Source organism: Dipodomys ordii, unplaced genomic scaffold, assembly GCF_000151885.1.
Source record: "Dipodomys ordii isolate 6190 unplaced genomic scaffold, Dord_2.0 Scaffold107, whole genome shotgun sequence".
Lineage (NCBI taxonomy): Eukaryota > Metazoa > Chordata > Mammalia > Rodentia > Heteromyidae > Dipodomys > Dipodomys ordii.
This window is the reverse complement of record NW_012267323.1, coordinates 4,183,477-4,199,471: the sequence shown is the minus strand read 5'-3', so window position 1 is coordinate 4,199,471 and position 15,995 is coordinate 4,183,477. Positions and strand designations below refer to the sequence as shown.

Sequence of the window (15,995 nt, the reverse complement as noted above, 5' to 3'; positions counted from 1 at the left end):
AATCCTGTCCAGGCTGGCTTCAAACTATGTTTCTCAGATCTCAGCTTCCTGAGTAGCTAGGATTACAGGTGTGAGCCACCAATGCCTAGCTTGCTTGCTTGCTTCTTTCCTTCTTCCCTCCCTCCCTCCTCTCTCTCCCCTCTTTCTTTCTATTTTTGTCGGTCATGAGGCTTGAACTCGGCCTGGGCACTGTCCCTCAGCTCTTCAGCTCAAGGCGAGCACTCTACCACTTGAGCCACAGCGCCACTTACAGCTTTTTTTTCTGCTTATGTGGTGCTGAGGAATCGAACCCAGGACCTCATGCATGCAAGGCAAGTGCTGTACCACTGAGCCACCTTCCCAGCCCCTTATTAGATAATTTGAGGGAAAGGAAAGGTCCTATTCTTTTTGTGGTATTGGGATTTAAACTTGTCTCTGTGCTTGCTAGGCAAGCACTTTGTAGGCAGGTGCTCTTCAGCTGAGCCACACCTCCAGGTCTAGGGAAGGCTTAAGGAAACACATTTTTGCTTGGGATTCGCTCATATTAGAAGGTGGAGTTGGGGGCTGGGAGGGTGGCTCTGCGGTAGTGTGTTTGCCTTGCATGCATGAGGCCCTGGGTTCGATTCCTCAGCATCACGGAAACAGAAAAGGCCGGAAGTGGTGCAGTTGCACAAGTGGTAGAGTGCTAGCCTTGAGCTGAAGAGCTCAGGGACAGTGCCCAGGCCTAGAGTTCAAGCCCCACGACTGACAAAGTTAATGTGTGTGTGTGTTATAGATAGATGTATAGATATGGTGGGGTTGATTCTGATCAGATATTTTAATCAATTTGCTAGAGTTGGATTTGAATGCCCAGGCTGGTTTTGAACCGGAATCCTCTGATCGCCTCACTAGTTAGAATCACAGGCGTGCGACACCCTGGGCCTGGCATCATTTCTCGGGGCTTGAACCCAGGGTCTGGGCACTGTCCCCTGAGCTGCTTTTGCTCAAGGCTAGCACTCTACCACTTGAGCCAGAGTCCCACTTCCGGCCTTTTGTGTTTATGCGGTAGTGAGGAATCGAACCTAGGGCTCCACATTCCCAGCCCACTGCACCTTAATCGTAACCTCGCAGTTTCCATGGCAACAGGAGGCTAGCCCGGGACCGCAGAAACCCTCACAGCCAATCAGTAGTGCGCTTATGCGCATGCGCCGTAGCGGGCCAATGCGCTCCGACAGTGGCGTTTGCGCACGCGCATTCCTCGCAGAAGCGAGCGTGAGGTCGCCAGGCGCGTGAATGTGCCCCCGGCACGTTCCCATCTTCACTCATCCAGGGCGCTCGGGTTCAGAGCTTGGAATGTTCCCGGAACTTAATAACCTTCTCAACACCAGCCCTGACCGGGCGGAGCAGGCAAGATGTCGTGGAGGCCTGAAGGGAGACGGGCTATGAGAGAATGGTGGAAGCGTTACATCCGGGACCTACGCGCGGGAACCGGGAAAGCTCGGGCTTCTGGGAGTTGTAGTCCATTGAGGAGGGGGCGTGGTCTGGATCTGAGTCTGTGGCCGCAGCAGGCAGGCTCTGGCCCTGGGGAATGTGGATTTCTAGGTGGTCTTCCTAATGACAGGTGGGCTCCTCGAGGCCTCCGAGACGCTGTCTGTGCCTTGGTGTGGCCCCACGTGCTAGGCAAATTGTAGGATTTCATAGATCCTGGAGGATGGTAGTTAGCTATCAATTGCCCTGCCCAAGCCTGCAGATAGCTCTGGCCAGCTCTGGTTTATCTTAGGCTAGAATTAGAGTGAAAGAATGGAGGATTGAAGTGGACATGAGGAAATGACAGCCTGGGAAGTAGCCTTCAAGTCCTGACAGCGGGATCTTTCTTGATGTTTATTATTATTATTTTATTGTTGGGGTGCAGGCCCTTGGGCTTGAACTCAGGCCTCTATCCCTGAGCTTTTGTATTCAAGGCCAGCACTTTACCACTGGAGCCACATCTCCACTTCTGTCTTTTTGGTGGTTCATTGGAGGTGAAAGTCCCATGGATTTCCTGATTGTGCTGGCTTGGAACTGTGATCCTCAGATTTGACATTCCTAAGTAGCTAGGATTACAGGCATGAGTTACCAGATCTTCACAAGTCGAATTTTTTTTTTCTGGTCCTGGGGCTTGAACTCAGGGCCTGGGCACTGCCTTGAGCTTCTTTCTGCTCTAGACTAACGCTGTTTCATTTGAACCACAGTGCCAATTTTTTTTGGGGGGTGTTGGTAGTGGGGCTTGAACTCTGGGCCCAGGAGCTGTCCCTCAGCTCTTCAGCTCAAGGCTAGCACTCTACCAGTTGAGCCACAGCACCACTTCTGGCTTTTTCTCCTTATGTGGTGCTGAGGAATTGAACCCAGGGTCTCATACATGCCACGTTCCCAGCTGGGAAGAAAAATTTTTCTACCCTAGTTTGCCTTCTGAAACTGGAGATCAACCTTTTTATCATAACTTTAGTTATTGATTTTCCCCAAAATTCTGACTTATTGTCTTCATTTCCAAGTAAACTTGATATATTTTGCAGTTAATAAATACCTTCTCCAAAAAAATACATTTTCCAGGTATAGAAATTCACACAGCAGGGACACAGGTGGCTCACGCTGTAATCCCAGCTCCTCAGGAGGCTGAGATCTGAGGATCACAGTTCCAAGCCAGCCCAGGCAGGAAAGTCTGTGAGACTGTTCTCTTTAATAAACTACTCAGAAAAAGCTAGAAGTGGTGCTGTGGCTTGAGTGATACAGTGCTATCCTTGAGACAAAGACTTTAAAGGACAACACCCACCCCCAGAGTTTAAGCCACAGGACAGGCAAAAAAAAAAAAAGTTTACACAGTCAACTAGATTTCTGCACTATTTTGACTTCTTTCCAGGGAGAATAATTATCTGTATTTCTCTTAACTTCTAGGGGAAACTGACTCTACTCTGTGATTCCAAGACGGATGGAAGTTTTCTTGTGCACCACTTTCTCTCCTTCTACCTCAAAGGTATGAGACTCACTGATGTTATAGGAAAAGAAACCTAGCCGGGCGCCGATGGCTCATGCCTGTAATCCTAGCTACTCAGGAGGCTGAAATATGAGGATTGTGGTTCAAACCAGCCTGGGTAGGAAAGTTCATGAGACTCTTATCTCCAATAAACCACCAGAAAAACCAGAAGTGGCATTGTGGCTCAAGTGGTAGAGCACTGGCCTTGAGCTGAAGAGCTGAGGGACAGCACCCAGACAAGGGACAAGCCCCACGACTGACCAAAAAGAAAAGGAAAGACGAAAGAAACCTAAGGCAAAAGGAAAAAGAGGCTGAGTGTTAGCAGCTCTTGCCTGTAATTCTAACGACTTAAGAGGCTGAGATCTGTGGATTGTAATTCCAAGCCAGGTGAGGCAGGAAAGTCTGTTAGACTTTTTTTTTTTTTTTTAACTAGTCCTGGGGCTTAAACTCAGGGCCTGGGCTCTGTCCCTGAGCTTCTTTTGCTCAAGGCTAGCACTCTACCACTTGAGCCACAGTGCCACTTCTGGCCTTTTCTGTGTATGTGATACTGAGGAATTGAACTCAGGGTTTCATGCATGCTAGGCAAGCACTCTACCACTAAGCCACCTTCCTAGCTCCTCCAACACCTAAAGGCCAGAAGTAGAACTGTGGCTCAAGTGGTCAAGTGGTAGCTTTGAGTAAAAAGCTAAAAGACAGCACCTACATCCTCAGACTAGCTCAAAAAAAGAGAAAAGTAATCATCTGGGTGCTAATGGCTCACATCTGTAATCTTAGCTACTCAAGAGGCTGAGGCCAGCCTAGGGAGGAAAGCTTCTAAGATTCTTTTTTTCTTTCTTTTTTTTTCTTTTCTCAGTTATAGGGCCTGAACTTGGGGCCTGGGTGCTGTCCCTCAGCTCTTCAGCTCAAGGCTAGCACTCTACCACTTGAACCACAGCGCCACTTCCGGCTTTTTCTGCTTATGTGGTGCTGAGGAGTCAAATCTGGGCCTCAAGCATGCAAGGCAAGCACTCTACCACTGAGCCACCTTCACAGCCCCTCTCAGGGACTTTTCTGCCTGAGCTGACTTCAAACTGACATCCTCAGATCTCAGTCTCCTGAGTAGCTAGGATTATAGGTGTGAGCCACCAGTGCCCTGCTTCTTCCCCTTTTGTGTTTTTTGGTCAGTCATGGGGCTTGAACTCTGGGCCTGGGCGCTGTCCCTCAGCTCTTCAGCTCAAGGAAAGTGCTCTACCACTTGAGTCACACCGTGTGTGTGTGTGTGTGTGTGTGTGTGTGTGTGTGTGTGTGTGTGTGTGTGTGTGTGTGTGTGTGTGTGTGTGTGTGTGTGTGTGTGTGTGTGTGTGTGTGTGTGTGTGTGTTGATCGTGGGGCTTGAACTGAAGTTCTGGACAATGTCCCTGAGCTTTTTTGCTAAAGGCTAGAGCTCTACCACTTGAGCCACAGCTTCACTTCTAGCTTTTTCAGTACTTCATTGGAAATAGGAGTCTCATGGAGTTCCTTGCCTGAGCTGGATTTGAACTGTGATCCTCACATCTTAGCCTCCTGAGTAACTAAGATGGTAGACTTGAGCCCCTGGTCCCGGCTGCCTCTGGATGTCTTGATCTGTTTGAGTGCTTCTGTTTCCAGAGGAATGAAGTATGTGCACTAAGGATCAGTTTTATTTCCTAGCTAACTGTAAAGTCTGCTTTGTGGCACTCCTCCAGTCCTTCAGTCACTACAACACCGTGGGACAGAAACTGGTAAGTATTCTAGCATTTCCCCGAGTGATCCTATGTGCCATATTTGTATCAATATAGGGTAAAGGACTTAGAAAAGGAATGAGGGCTGGGAATGTGCCCTAGTGGTAGAGTGCTTGCCTAGAATGCGTTAAAACCCCTGAGGTTTCATTCCTCAGTTCTGCACATACACAGAATGCCAGAAATGGTGGTAGAGTGCTAGCTTTGAACTGAAGAGCTCAGGGACAGCATCCAGGCCCTGAGTTCAAGCCCCACGACCAACAAAAGAAAATAAAAAAAGAATAACAACAACAACAACAAAAAGAGGGAAAGCAAGAAGCCCTGAGTTCAAGTCCTAGTCCTAGCACAAAATAAAAATAAAATAAATAAATAAAATAAATTGCTACAATTGTGAGTGAAAATACATGTCTGAAAACAGCATAGAAAGTGTGGATGGGTTGGGCGATCAGAGGGAAGAAAAGGCATAGTTAGAGGTGAAGAATGGACTTTTGTGACTTGTAAGCTCTCTTTTATTTTTGTTGGTTGTGGAACTTGAACTCTGGGCCTGGGCGCTGTCCCTCAGTTCTTCAGCTCAAGGCTAGTGCTCTACCACTTGAGCCACAGCACCACTTCCAGTTTCCTGGTAGTTCACTGGAGATAAGAGTCTCACAGACTTTCCTGCCCTGGCTGGCTTTGAACCAAGATCCTCAGCCTCCTGAGTGGCTAGGATTACAGGCGTAAGCCACCGGTGCCTGGCTGTGACTTACAACCTCTTATGAGCTGTGGTCTACCCACTGGGATGGGATTTCCTACAAGATCCAGCTGCTCACTTCCTTCTTTGTCACGTTTAGGGTGTCAACCTGACCACAGCCCGGGAACGTGGGCAGCTAGTGTTCCTGGAGGGCCTCAAGTCCTCAGTGGACATCTTCTTCCACCCTCAGGAGGAGCCACACCCCCTCCGCTTTCTCAGGTGAGCCTGACACAGCTGGCAGGTGGGCCTAGACGAGGGTCACTGGGTAAAATCCCTTCTGCTTGTTATGTGGGAATGCAGAACTGGCCTCCTACATCAGACATTTCACCTCCATGTTGCAGCATTATCAGAAAGCTCTTGGCTCCTGAAAGAAAACAACAACAACAACAAACTTCCAATAGGGCTGGGAAGGTGGCTCAGTGGTAGAGCGCTTGCCTCGCATGCATGAGGCCCTGGGTTTGATTGCTCAGCACCACATAAGCAGAAAATAGCTGGAAGTGGCGCTGTGGCTCAAATGGTAGAGCACTCACCTTGAGCTGAAGAGCTGAGGGACAGTGGCCAGACCCAGAGTTTAAGCCCCTCTCAGCATCTCTGACCCTGTATTTCTTCATCTGGTCTCTTGTTTCTTCATGGGGCTGGTTATACCTGATTGTAGGATGTGAGCTATGAGGAGCCATCCTTGTTAAGATAACTCTGGAATGTGAGGCAGGGCGCTTGCCCTGGGCACTTTGCTCCATTTCTCTACCCAGTGTGGGAAAATGACAGCTGAGTATCCATAAATAGGAGAGGATGTGAGTTGGTGGGCCAACTGATGTCAGAATTTCTATCTGTTGGCTGTTTAAGAAGCCTACAGTGAGGGCTGGGAAGGTGGCTCAGTGGTAGAGTGCTTGCCTTGCATGCTCAAGGCCCTGGGTTCGATTCCTCAGCACCACATAAGAAAAAAGCCAGAAGTGGCGCTGTGGCTCAAGTGGTAGAACAATAGCCTTGAGCTGAAGAGCTGAGGGACAGCACCCAGGCCCAGAGTTCAGGCCCCATGACCGGATCCCCCCCTCAGCAGCATGTAAACAAAAAAAGCCGGAAGTGGCACTGTGGCTCAAGTGATAGAGCACTAGAGCACTAATCCTTGAGCTAAAGAGTTAAGGTGTAGCACCCAGGCCCAGAGTTCAAGCTCCATGACTACCACCAACAACAAAAGAAGCCTATAACCCTCTACCCTTCACCACAAAGATTCCTGAAATTGCTGGTATTCATTTATTTTTTTTAAATAATTTTTATTATTTTTTTATGGTCTACTGTTTAGACACAAGAACTTTGACAGTTTGCTAGGCATTCATACCTCCAGCTGTTTTTGCCCCAATTATTTGTTTTTTGTGTTTTTTTTTTTTAAATTTTTTTATTTTATTTTATTTTTTTTGTGAACATACCGTACAGAGGGGTTACAATGACATGGGCAGGATAATGCGTACATTTCTTACCAAGCATTGCAGCCTCCTCCTTTGTTTACCCTCCACATCCCTTCCCAGTGCTGCAATTATTTGTAAGATAGGATCTCTGGGCTTGGATGCTGTCCTTCAGCTCTTCAGCTCAAGGCTAGCGCTCTACCACTTGAGCCACAGCGCCACTTCCTGTTTTCTAGAGGTTAATCGGAGATAAGAGTCTCACGGACTTTTCCTTCCTCGAGCTGGCTTCGTGATCCTCAGATCTCAGCCTCCTTGGTAGCTACGATTACAGGCATGAGCCATTGGCGCTTGGTGGCCACCTGGCTTTTATGATATTTCTTTTTCCTTTTTTTTTTTATCAGGCCTGGGGCTTGAACTCTGGGCCTGGGAACTGTCCCTGGGCTCTTCATCTCAAGGCTAGTACTTTATCACTCAAGTCTCAGTGCCACTTCCAGTTCTCTAGTGGTTAAATAGAGATAAGAGTCTCAAGGCCTTTCCTGCCTGGGCTGGCTTTGAACCTCCAACCTTAGATCTCAGCCTCCTGAGTAGCTGGGATTACAGGCGTGAGCCACCAGGGCCCAGCCTGGATAAGCATGTTTAGAGATTGAGCGCTAGGGACTTATTTCCTTATTTCTGTTTTGGTGGTTGTCCTAGGGCTTGAACTCAAGACCTGGGTGCTGTCCCTGAGCTTTTTTGTTCATGGCCAACTCTTTATACCTCTTGAGTAACAGCTCCACTTGCAGCTTTTTTTTTTTCCTGGTTAATGGATGATAATAAGAATCTTACCGATTTTCCTGCTTGAGCTGGCTTGGAAGTGTGAGCCTCAGATCTCAGCCTCCTGAGTAGCTAGGGTGACAGGTGTGAGCATGTAGCACCCACCTTTCAGCTTTGGTGATTTTTGGCCCGGTGTTTCTAGGGAAGCCAATGCTGGGAGCCTGCAGCCTTTATATGAGTTTGTCCGGGAGGCCCTAAAACCTGTGGACAGCGAGGATACTACGTGGAGGTTCCCAGTGCTGCTGGTAGATGACCTCAGTGTGCTGCTAAGCTTGGGTTTGGGAGCGGTGGCCGTGCTGGACTTTACCCACTACTGCAGAGCAACTGTGTGCTCGGAACTACAGGTACTAACAACCCTGCTCCCTGTATTCCTTGTTTGTTTGTGGCTCCAAGAACCCAAGTAGGCTCCCCATTTGGTGCTGAGATCAAAACCCAAGGCCTCAGGCATGCTAGGCAAGCAGTTCACTGCTGAGCTATGAATATACACCCAGCCCCAAGCTGTCACTTTCTGATGACGTAGACCTCTTCCCTTCCATTTTCCTAGATGCAGGTTATACATGCCCATCTTCTGACTCCTCTTACAGGATCCATGGAGTCACAGGGTGCTTTCTCTTTTGGGTTTCCCTAGCATCCATGTTTCCCTCTTTCCTGGCCATGTCATCCTTGATTTTTTTTTTTTTTAATGTTTGCCAGTCCCAGGGCTTGAACTCAGGGCCTGGGCCCTATCCCTGAGCCTCTTTGTGCTCAAGGCTAGGTCTCTACCACTTGAGCCACAGCACCACTTTGGGCTTTATCTAAGTAGTTTATTGGCAGTAAGAGTCTCAAGGACTTTTTTGCCCAAGCTGGCTTAGAACCGAGATCCTCACATTTCAGCCTCCTGAGTAGCTAGGATTACAGGTGTGAGCCACCAGCACCCTGCTTTTTAATATCTGTGTGGATAGCTCATACACTTCTGTGTGTGTGTGTGTGTGTGTATGTTGGTCATCATCACTATTGGCTTTTTCTGTGTATGTGGTACGGAGGAATTGAACCCAGGTCTTCATGCATGCTAGGCAAGGACTCTACCACTAAATCCCATTACTAGTCCTTTCCTGAGCTTTTTTCCTCAAGCCTAGTGCTCTACCACAGTGCCACTTTTCTGCTGGTTCACTGGAGGTAAGAGTCTCATGGATTTTTCTGGCTGGGGTGGTATTGAACCATGATTCTTAGATCTCAGCCTCCTGAGTCATTAGCATGACCGGTGTGAACTACCAGCACCCTGGGAGGTAAGAGTCTTTTAGACTTTCCCACCCAAGCAGGCTTCAGCTGTGATCCTCCAGTCTCAGCCTTCTGATTAGCTAGGATGAGAGGCATGAGTCACTGGTCCAGTGACATTTTTCATAACGTTCAAGAATTGAAGAGAGGCCAGGCGCTGGTGGCTCACGCCTGTAATCCTAGCTACTCAGGAGGCTGAGATCTGAGGATCATGGTTCAAAGCCAGCCCGGGCAGGAGAGACCGTGAGACTCCTATCTCCAATAAACCACCCGAAAACCAAAAGTGGCGCTGTAGCTCAAGTGGTAGAGCGCTCGCCTTGAGCTGAAGAGCTGAGGGACAGCGCCCAGGCCCAGAGTTCAAGCCCCACGACTGACCAAAAAAAAAGAATTGAAGAGAGGAGTTAAGTGCTAGTGGCTCATGCCTCTCATCCTTACTACTCAGAAGGCTGAGATCTGAGGATTGACGTTCAAAGGCAGTTGGGCAGGAAAGTCGAAAGCAATGCTGTGGCTCAAGTGGTAGAGCTCTTGCCTTGGGCAAAAAGAAGGTCAGGGACAGCACCCAGGCCCAGAGTTCAAACACTAGGACCAGCAAAAATAAAACTAAAAAAAAAGAACTGAAGAATGGAACCAATTTTGAAGATGCTAGGGTGAGCTTCGTTTTAGATGAACAGGATATTCAGGTTGGATTGGCTAGTGAAAATACATAGCTGGGGGCTGGGAATGTGGCTTAATAGTAGAGTGCTTCCCTAGCATGCATGAAGCCCTAGGTTTGGTTCCTTAATACGACATACACAGAAAAAGCCAGAAAAATCAGCCGAGCGCTGGTGTCATGCCTGTAGTCCTAGCTACTCAGGAGGCTGACATCTGAGGATCAAGGTTCAAAGCCAGCCCAGGCAGGAAAGTCCAATGAGACTCTTATCTCCAATAAACCACTCAGAAAACCAGAAGTGGCGCTGTGGCTCAAGTGGTTAGAGCACTAGCCTTGAGCTGAAGAGCTGAGGGACAGCGCCCAGGCCTGGAATTTTATCCCCACAACTGACAAAAATAATAACAACAACAAAAAAAGCCAGAAGTGGTGCTGTGGCTCAGAGTGCTAGCCTTAAGCAAGAGAAGCTCAGGGACATTACCCGGGCCTTGAGTTCAAGCCCCAGGACTGGCAAAAAACACAAAAATGAAAATGTACAGCTGATGATGGTAATTAGGATCCTGGTCCTTCCCACAAGGGACCAATAGCAGCAGCAGCAGCAGCAGCAGGAGGGAAGGTGACTGAGAGGACATGGTCCAGTCAGAAGCAGGTTTTCATTTTGTTGTGTGACGCAGGGAAACATGGTGGCCCTTGTGCACGACAGTGAAGACGCCGAGGATGAGGAGAATGAGCTCCTGCTGAATGGCCTCAGTCATCAGAGCCACCTGATCCTGCACGCTGAAGGCCTGGCCACTGGCTTCTGCAAGGATGTACACGGGCAGGTACGTCAGAGTTGGGGCCTACATTGGCTGCTTTACCCTCTGAGGGGCAGGGCTCAGACCCTGAGTTCAAGCCCAAAGACTGGCGAAAACAAATAATTAAAGAATAGGTAGGTGCTGGTGGTTCATGCCTATAATTCTAACTATTGCAGGTGGCTGAGATCTGAGGATTGTGGTTTAAAGCCAGCCCCAGTAGTAAATTCTAGGAGACTCTTCTCTCCAGTTAATCAGAAAGCTGGAAGTGGAGCTGTGACTCAAGTGATAGAGTACTAGCCTTAAGTCAAAAAGGGAGCTAGCAAATGAGCTGATTCCTCTTAGTACTACAGTGATCTTTGAGTACTCTGCACAACACTGTTCTTTAAAAAATAACGAGTTGGGCTGGACGCTGGTGGCGCACGCCTGTTATCCTAGCTACTCAGAAGTCTGAGATCTGAAGATCAAGGTTCAAAGCCAACCTGGACAGGAACGTCCATGAGACTCTAATCTCCAATAAACCACCAGAAAATGGGAAGTGGCGCTATGGCTTAAGCGGTAGAGAGCTAGCCTGGAGCTGAAGAGCTGAGGGACAGCGCCCAGGCCCAAGACATGGTCCCTGAGCTCACTCAAGCCTAGGGTTCTACCTCTTTGAGACACAGCACCACTTCTGGTTATCAAGGTTCATTGGAGATGAGTCTCATGGACGTTTCCTGCCCAGGCTAGCTTCTAATAATGATCCTCAGATCAGTAGCTAGGATGACAGGCATGAGCCTCCAGTGCATGGCTGGTTGTGTACTGTTTTTTTTTGGCCAGTCCTGGGACTCAAACTCAGAGCCTGGCCACTATCCCTGAGCTTCTTTTACTCAAGGCTAGCACTTTACCACTTGAGCCACAGTGCCACTTCTGGCTTTTCTGTTTATGTGGTCCTGAGGAATCAACTCCAGGGCTTCATGCCTCCTAGGCAAGCACTCTACCACTAAACCACCTTCCCAGTCTCTGATGTTAGATCCTTTTAACCCAGAATGGACAATTGGCCTGGAATCATTTGGAATGAGAATGGCCAGGAATGCTATTGGGGTGTCTGTGGTACAGCATGGGTAGAAGGTTCTGGATAGGCAGCTGTGGTTCCTCTCAAACCTGTTCCTCAAGCATTTCAGTCAGCAGCAGCAGCAGAATCAATGTGCAGCCTTCCCGCACCTCTGTGCAGAATGTGCATTCTCTGATGTCAATAAGTATAAAACCAGATGTTGGTGCTCACACCTGTAATCCTAGCTCCTCAGAAAGCTGAGATCTGAAGAGTATGGTTCAGAACCAACACAGGTAGGAAAATCTGTGAGACTCTTATCTCCAATTAATCACTGAAGTGTAGCTGCGGCTCAAGTGGTAGAATGCCAGTCTTGAGTGAAAAAGCTAAGGTGGGCTGGGAATGTGGCTCAGTGGTAGAGTGCTTGCCTGGCATGCAGGAAGCCCTGGGTTCGATCCCTCAGTACTACATACACAGAAAAAGCTGGAAGTAGTGCTGTGGCTCATGTGGTAGAGTGCTAGCCTTGAGTAAAAGAACCTGGAGATAGTGTCCAGGCCCTGAGTTCAAGCCCCAGGACTGGAAAAAAAGAAAAAAGAAAAAGCTAAGGGACACCACCCAGGCCCTAAGTTCAAGCACTGAGCCCGACAAAACAAAACCAAAAAACCAAAGGCCACACTGAATTCATCTTTGTGACCAGGATGAACATGCTTGATGTAGATCAGGACAACTAACCATCACTAGGATATTAGAAGATACCTCACTTAAATTGGTCTAATTCAACATTTTGTTTATTTTTAGTGTTGGATCTGCTTATACCCTTTATGTACCCAGTAAGCAGGTCTTAATCACGTTTATGCAAGTGTTGTCTTTATAATTCTACTTTGGGAACTATCTGCTTGTCTGTCTCCCTGTAGTATAGACTTCCAGAAAAAAAAAAATCACAGGTTAACATTTAAACCCTAGATATCTTTATTTATTATTATTTTTTCTAGTCCTGGGGCTTGAACTCTGGTCTGGGATTTTGTCTCAGTGCTCAAGGCTAGTGCTCTACTACTTGAACCACAGCGCCACTTCTGGCTTTTTCTGTTTATGTGGTACTGAGGCTGGAACCCAGGCTGGAACCCAGGTCTTCACACATGCTAGCCTAGCCAAGCACTCTACCACTAAGCCACATTCCCAGCCATAGATACCTTAAAAAAAAAAAAAAAAAAAGGAAAGAAAAAAAGCAGGTGCTGGTGGCTCAAACTTGTAATGCTACCTACTTTGGTGTGGTGGCTCTGATCTGAGGATTGTAATTCAAAGCCAGCTCTGGCAGGAAAAGTCCATGAGACTCTTATCTCCAATGAGTTACCAGAAAACCAGAAGTGGAACTATGGCTCAGGGATAGTACCCAGGCTCTGAGTTCAAGCCCCAAGCCCACCAAAAACAAAAAAGAAAAAAAAGTTTCCATGGGAACTGTATTTAAAAAAAGAAAAAGAGACAATGGGAAATACCTAAAAATACTATTATAATTTTTTTTTTCCCATGGGTGACATTTTTCTTTTTTGTTTTTTGGTCATGGGGCTTGAAATGTGGGCCGGGTGCTGTCCCTGAGCTCTTCAATTCGAGGTTAGTGCTCTACCACTTGAGCCACAGTGCCACTTCCAGTTTTTTGGTGGTTAACTGGAGATAAGAGTCTCATGAACTGTCTGTCCTGCCCAGGCTGGCTTTGAACCACAATCCTCAGATCTCAGCCTCCTGAGTAGCTAGGATGACAGGTGTGAACCACTGGTGTCTGGCTTGGGTGACATTTTTCTTCTTTTACTTTTCTGTAATGAGTGAGCAAATATAGCTTATTTAATGCAGGGATGACTATTTTTCATTAGCTAGTCATGTTTATTTTAGAAATTGGTTTCAAGCTGGTCTCTGGCGGCTCCTACGTGTAATTCTAGCTTCTTAGGAGGTTATGATCTGAGAATCAAGGTTTAAAGCCAGCCAAGACAGACAAATATGAGAGACTCTGATCTCCAATTAACCAGCAAAATTCAGAAGTGGAGGCGTGGCTCAAATGGTGCAGTGACTATTGTGAGCAAGAAAGCTGACGAGAGCCGGAGGCTTGTGGGTGCAGGTGGCTCATATCCGTAATCGTAGCTACTCTGGAGGCTTTGATCTGAGGATCCCAGTTTGCAGGTAGCCTAGGCAGAAAAATCTGTGAGTCTCTTTATCTCCAACAAATTAGTCAGAAAATGCTGGAAGCGGTGCTGTGGCTCACGTGGTAAAGCACTAGTTTTGAGCACAAAGAGGCTCAGGGACAGCACCCAGGCCCAGCATTCAAGCCCCAGGAATGATCAGAAAAACAAAAAGGGCATGAGGCTCTGAGTTCATGCCTCAGTCCCACTACACGGGCGCGGGCACGCACGCGCACACACACACACACACACACACAAAAGAATGAAACAGAAGTTGGTCCCATTACTGTACAGTGTGTTATGTGATCTCAGAGGACAGAGTGGGGTTCACAGTGGCACTTGGAGTGACTGCCCCTCTTTCATTCTTCTTCCTATTTGCAGCTGAAGATCCTTTGGAGGAAGTCCACAGGCCGGCGGGATCGGAGCCTCATATACCAGTATAAGATACAGGACAAGAACGTGTCCTTTTTTGCCAAAGGGATGTCTCCTGCCGTCTTGTGACTCGATTTAGGGGGCAGCTAAAGCTAACTTGGACCATTTTTTAGCTGCGTAAAAGGTAGCAGCCTGCCAGGAAATAGTCTTTTATGTTGGACTGGTTGAACAGAAAGGGTTGGATGGTTCTATGATGGCATGTATACCTTTACGTGGGGCCCTGTTCTGAAAACAGAGAGAGGAATCTAGCCCTGGAGGCTCCTATCTGTAAATCCTAGCTACTCGGGAGGCTGAGATCTGAGGATGGCAGTTCAAAGCCAGCTTGGCCAGGAAAGTCTGTGAGATTTTGAGCTCCAAAAAGTTGGAAGTGGAGGTGTGGCTCGAGTGGTAGAAGGCTTGAGCAAATAAATTAAGGGACAGCGCTCATGTCCTGAGTTTAAGTCCCCAGTACTGGCATACATAATGAGTTAATTAAAAATACTGCTATTTTTTTCTGCTTGTTTAACTTGTTTTACATTTGTCAAAAGCTCCTCCATTTGTCTTTATAAAGGAAAGAGCTCATCACCTTCTCCTTCTAATCAAGCTCTATTTAGTGTGTAATTTATCCCGATGTGGCTCCTGACCATAAGCCTAGGCTGAGATCTGACACCATTTTACTACCAAAAAGCTAGAAATAAAGCTGTGGCTCAAGTGGTAGAGTGCAATCCTTGGGGGTGGGGGTGGGGGTGGGGGTGGGGAGCTCAAGGAGGCATCAATGGCTAAACCTATAATCTTAGGAGGTTGAGGTCTGAGGATCAGGCTTCAAAGTTTGACCGGGCAGGAAAGTCCTTGAGACTTATCTCCAATTAAAGATCAGAAAACGGGATGTAGAAAAGAAAAAAAAAAAAAAAAGAAAACGGGAAGTGGAGCTGTGGTTCAAAGTGACAGAGTGCTAAGCCCTGAGCACAAAAGTTCAGGGGCGGTGCCCATGCCCTGAGTTAAAAAAAACAACATAAAAACCCCCGAACAGGAGCAGCCGGACTTGGTGGCCCATGCTGCAACCCATGCCTGCAATCCTAGCTACCCAAGGGGCTGAGACCTGAGGCTCAGTGGTGAGGATGACCTGGGCAGATAAGTCTTGTTAGCTGCTTACCCCCAATTAACCAGCACAAAAGCCGTCAGCGGACATTTGCTCAAGTGGTAGAGCTGAAGAGCTCACCCCCAAACCAAACCCACCCACCCTTCATTCCAGATACACGATGCACCCAACCATCTGCTTGTCCAGTGTAACTCAGCTGCTTTTGGGGCTGGAACTCGGGGCCTCAGCTCAGCTCAAGGCGAGCGCTCTACCACCGGGGCCACAGCGCCGCCTCCGGCTAAATTTTGCTGCTTCTGTGGTGCTGGGGACTCGAACCCAGGGCCTCATGCATGCAAGGCAAGCGCTCTACCCCTGAGCCACCGGCCCAGCCCCCCCCCCCCCAGCGGCTCTCGATGACTGTGTTGTGGTTGTTTTCTCTCCCGGGACGCGGATCCGAGGGTCTCCAGCCTCCCTCCTAGTTCTTGGCTGCTCCCCAGCAGGGAACGTGAGCCATCTTGTGCGCGCCCTCGGTGACTTTCGGGGGGAACGTGCTGCCGAAAGCTCCGCAGCGGCCGGCCGTGGGGGGCCGGGAGCGGGGGTGGGGGGCGAGGACCCCCGTTTGCTTCCTCCCAAGCTCCCCGCCCCTCGGGCGCCGTCGCTTCCCCTCCGCCAAGCAGCCAGCCACACAGGACTTCCTCCCGGATGAGTGGCAGGTGGCCGGGGGACGGCCAGGGGGCGGGGCGAGAGCTGCGGGACGCGTAAGCCCCACTGCGCAGGCGCGCGCGCAGGCGCACGCCGTGTGTGTGTGTGGGGGGGAGAGGCGGGGGCGGAGCCGCACGTGTGAAGGGCGGCGGAGGCGGCGGCGAGAGGGGAAAGGTAGAAGGTGAGAGGTGAAGGGGCGGGGAAGGACGCCGGCGCCCGGGCGGCCGTGAAAAGGGAGAGCGCGGCTGGCGTCCCGGACGGGGCCGCGGTCT

The 15,995-nt window shown here is 48.9% G+C and overlaps 1 protein-coding gene across 2 annotated transcripts; it reads left to right on the top strand.

Annotated features, from left to right (window-relative positions):
• The first annotated feature begins 1,230 nt into the window (after positions 1-1,230).
• On the top strand, positions 1,231-14,289 carry Elp6 (elongator acetyltransferase complex subunit 6). Of its 2 annotated transcripts, XM_013028085.1 has the most exons (7): positions 1,231-1,365; positions 2,890-2,968; positions 4,636-4,706; positions 5,534-5,652; positions 7,789-7,990; positions 10,221-10,367; positions 13,914-14,289. In XM_013028085.1, exons 1-7 carry the CDS (start codon positions 1,252-1,254, stop codon positions 14,031-14,033), a joined length of 852 nt encoding a protein of 283 aa, XP_012883539.1. In that variant the 5' UTR covers positions 1,231-1,251; the 3' UTR covers positions 14,034-14,289. The 2 variants fall into 2 exon arrangements, with proteins under 2 accessions (XP_012883539.1, XP_012883540.1); XM_013028086.1 differs by lacking the exon at positions 10,221-10,367.
• Positions 14,290-15,995: the final 1,706 nt, after the last annotated feature.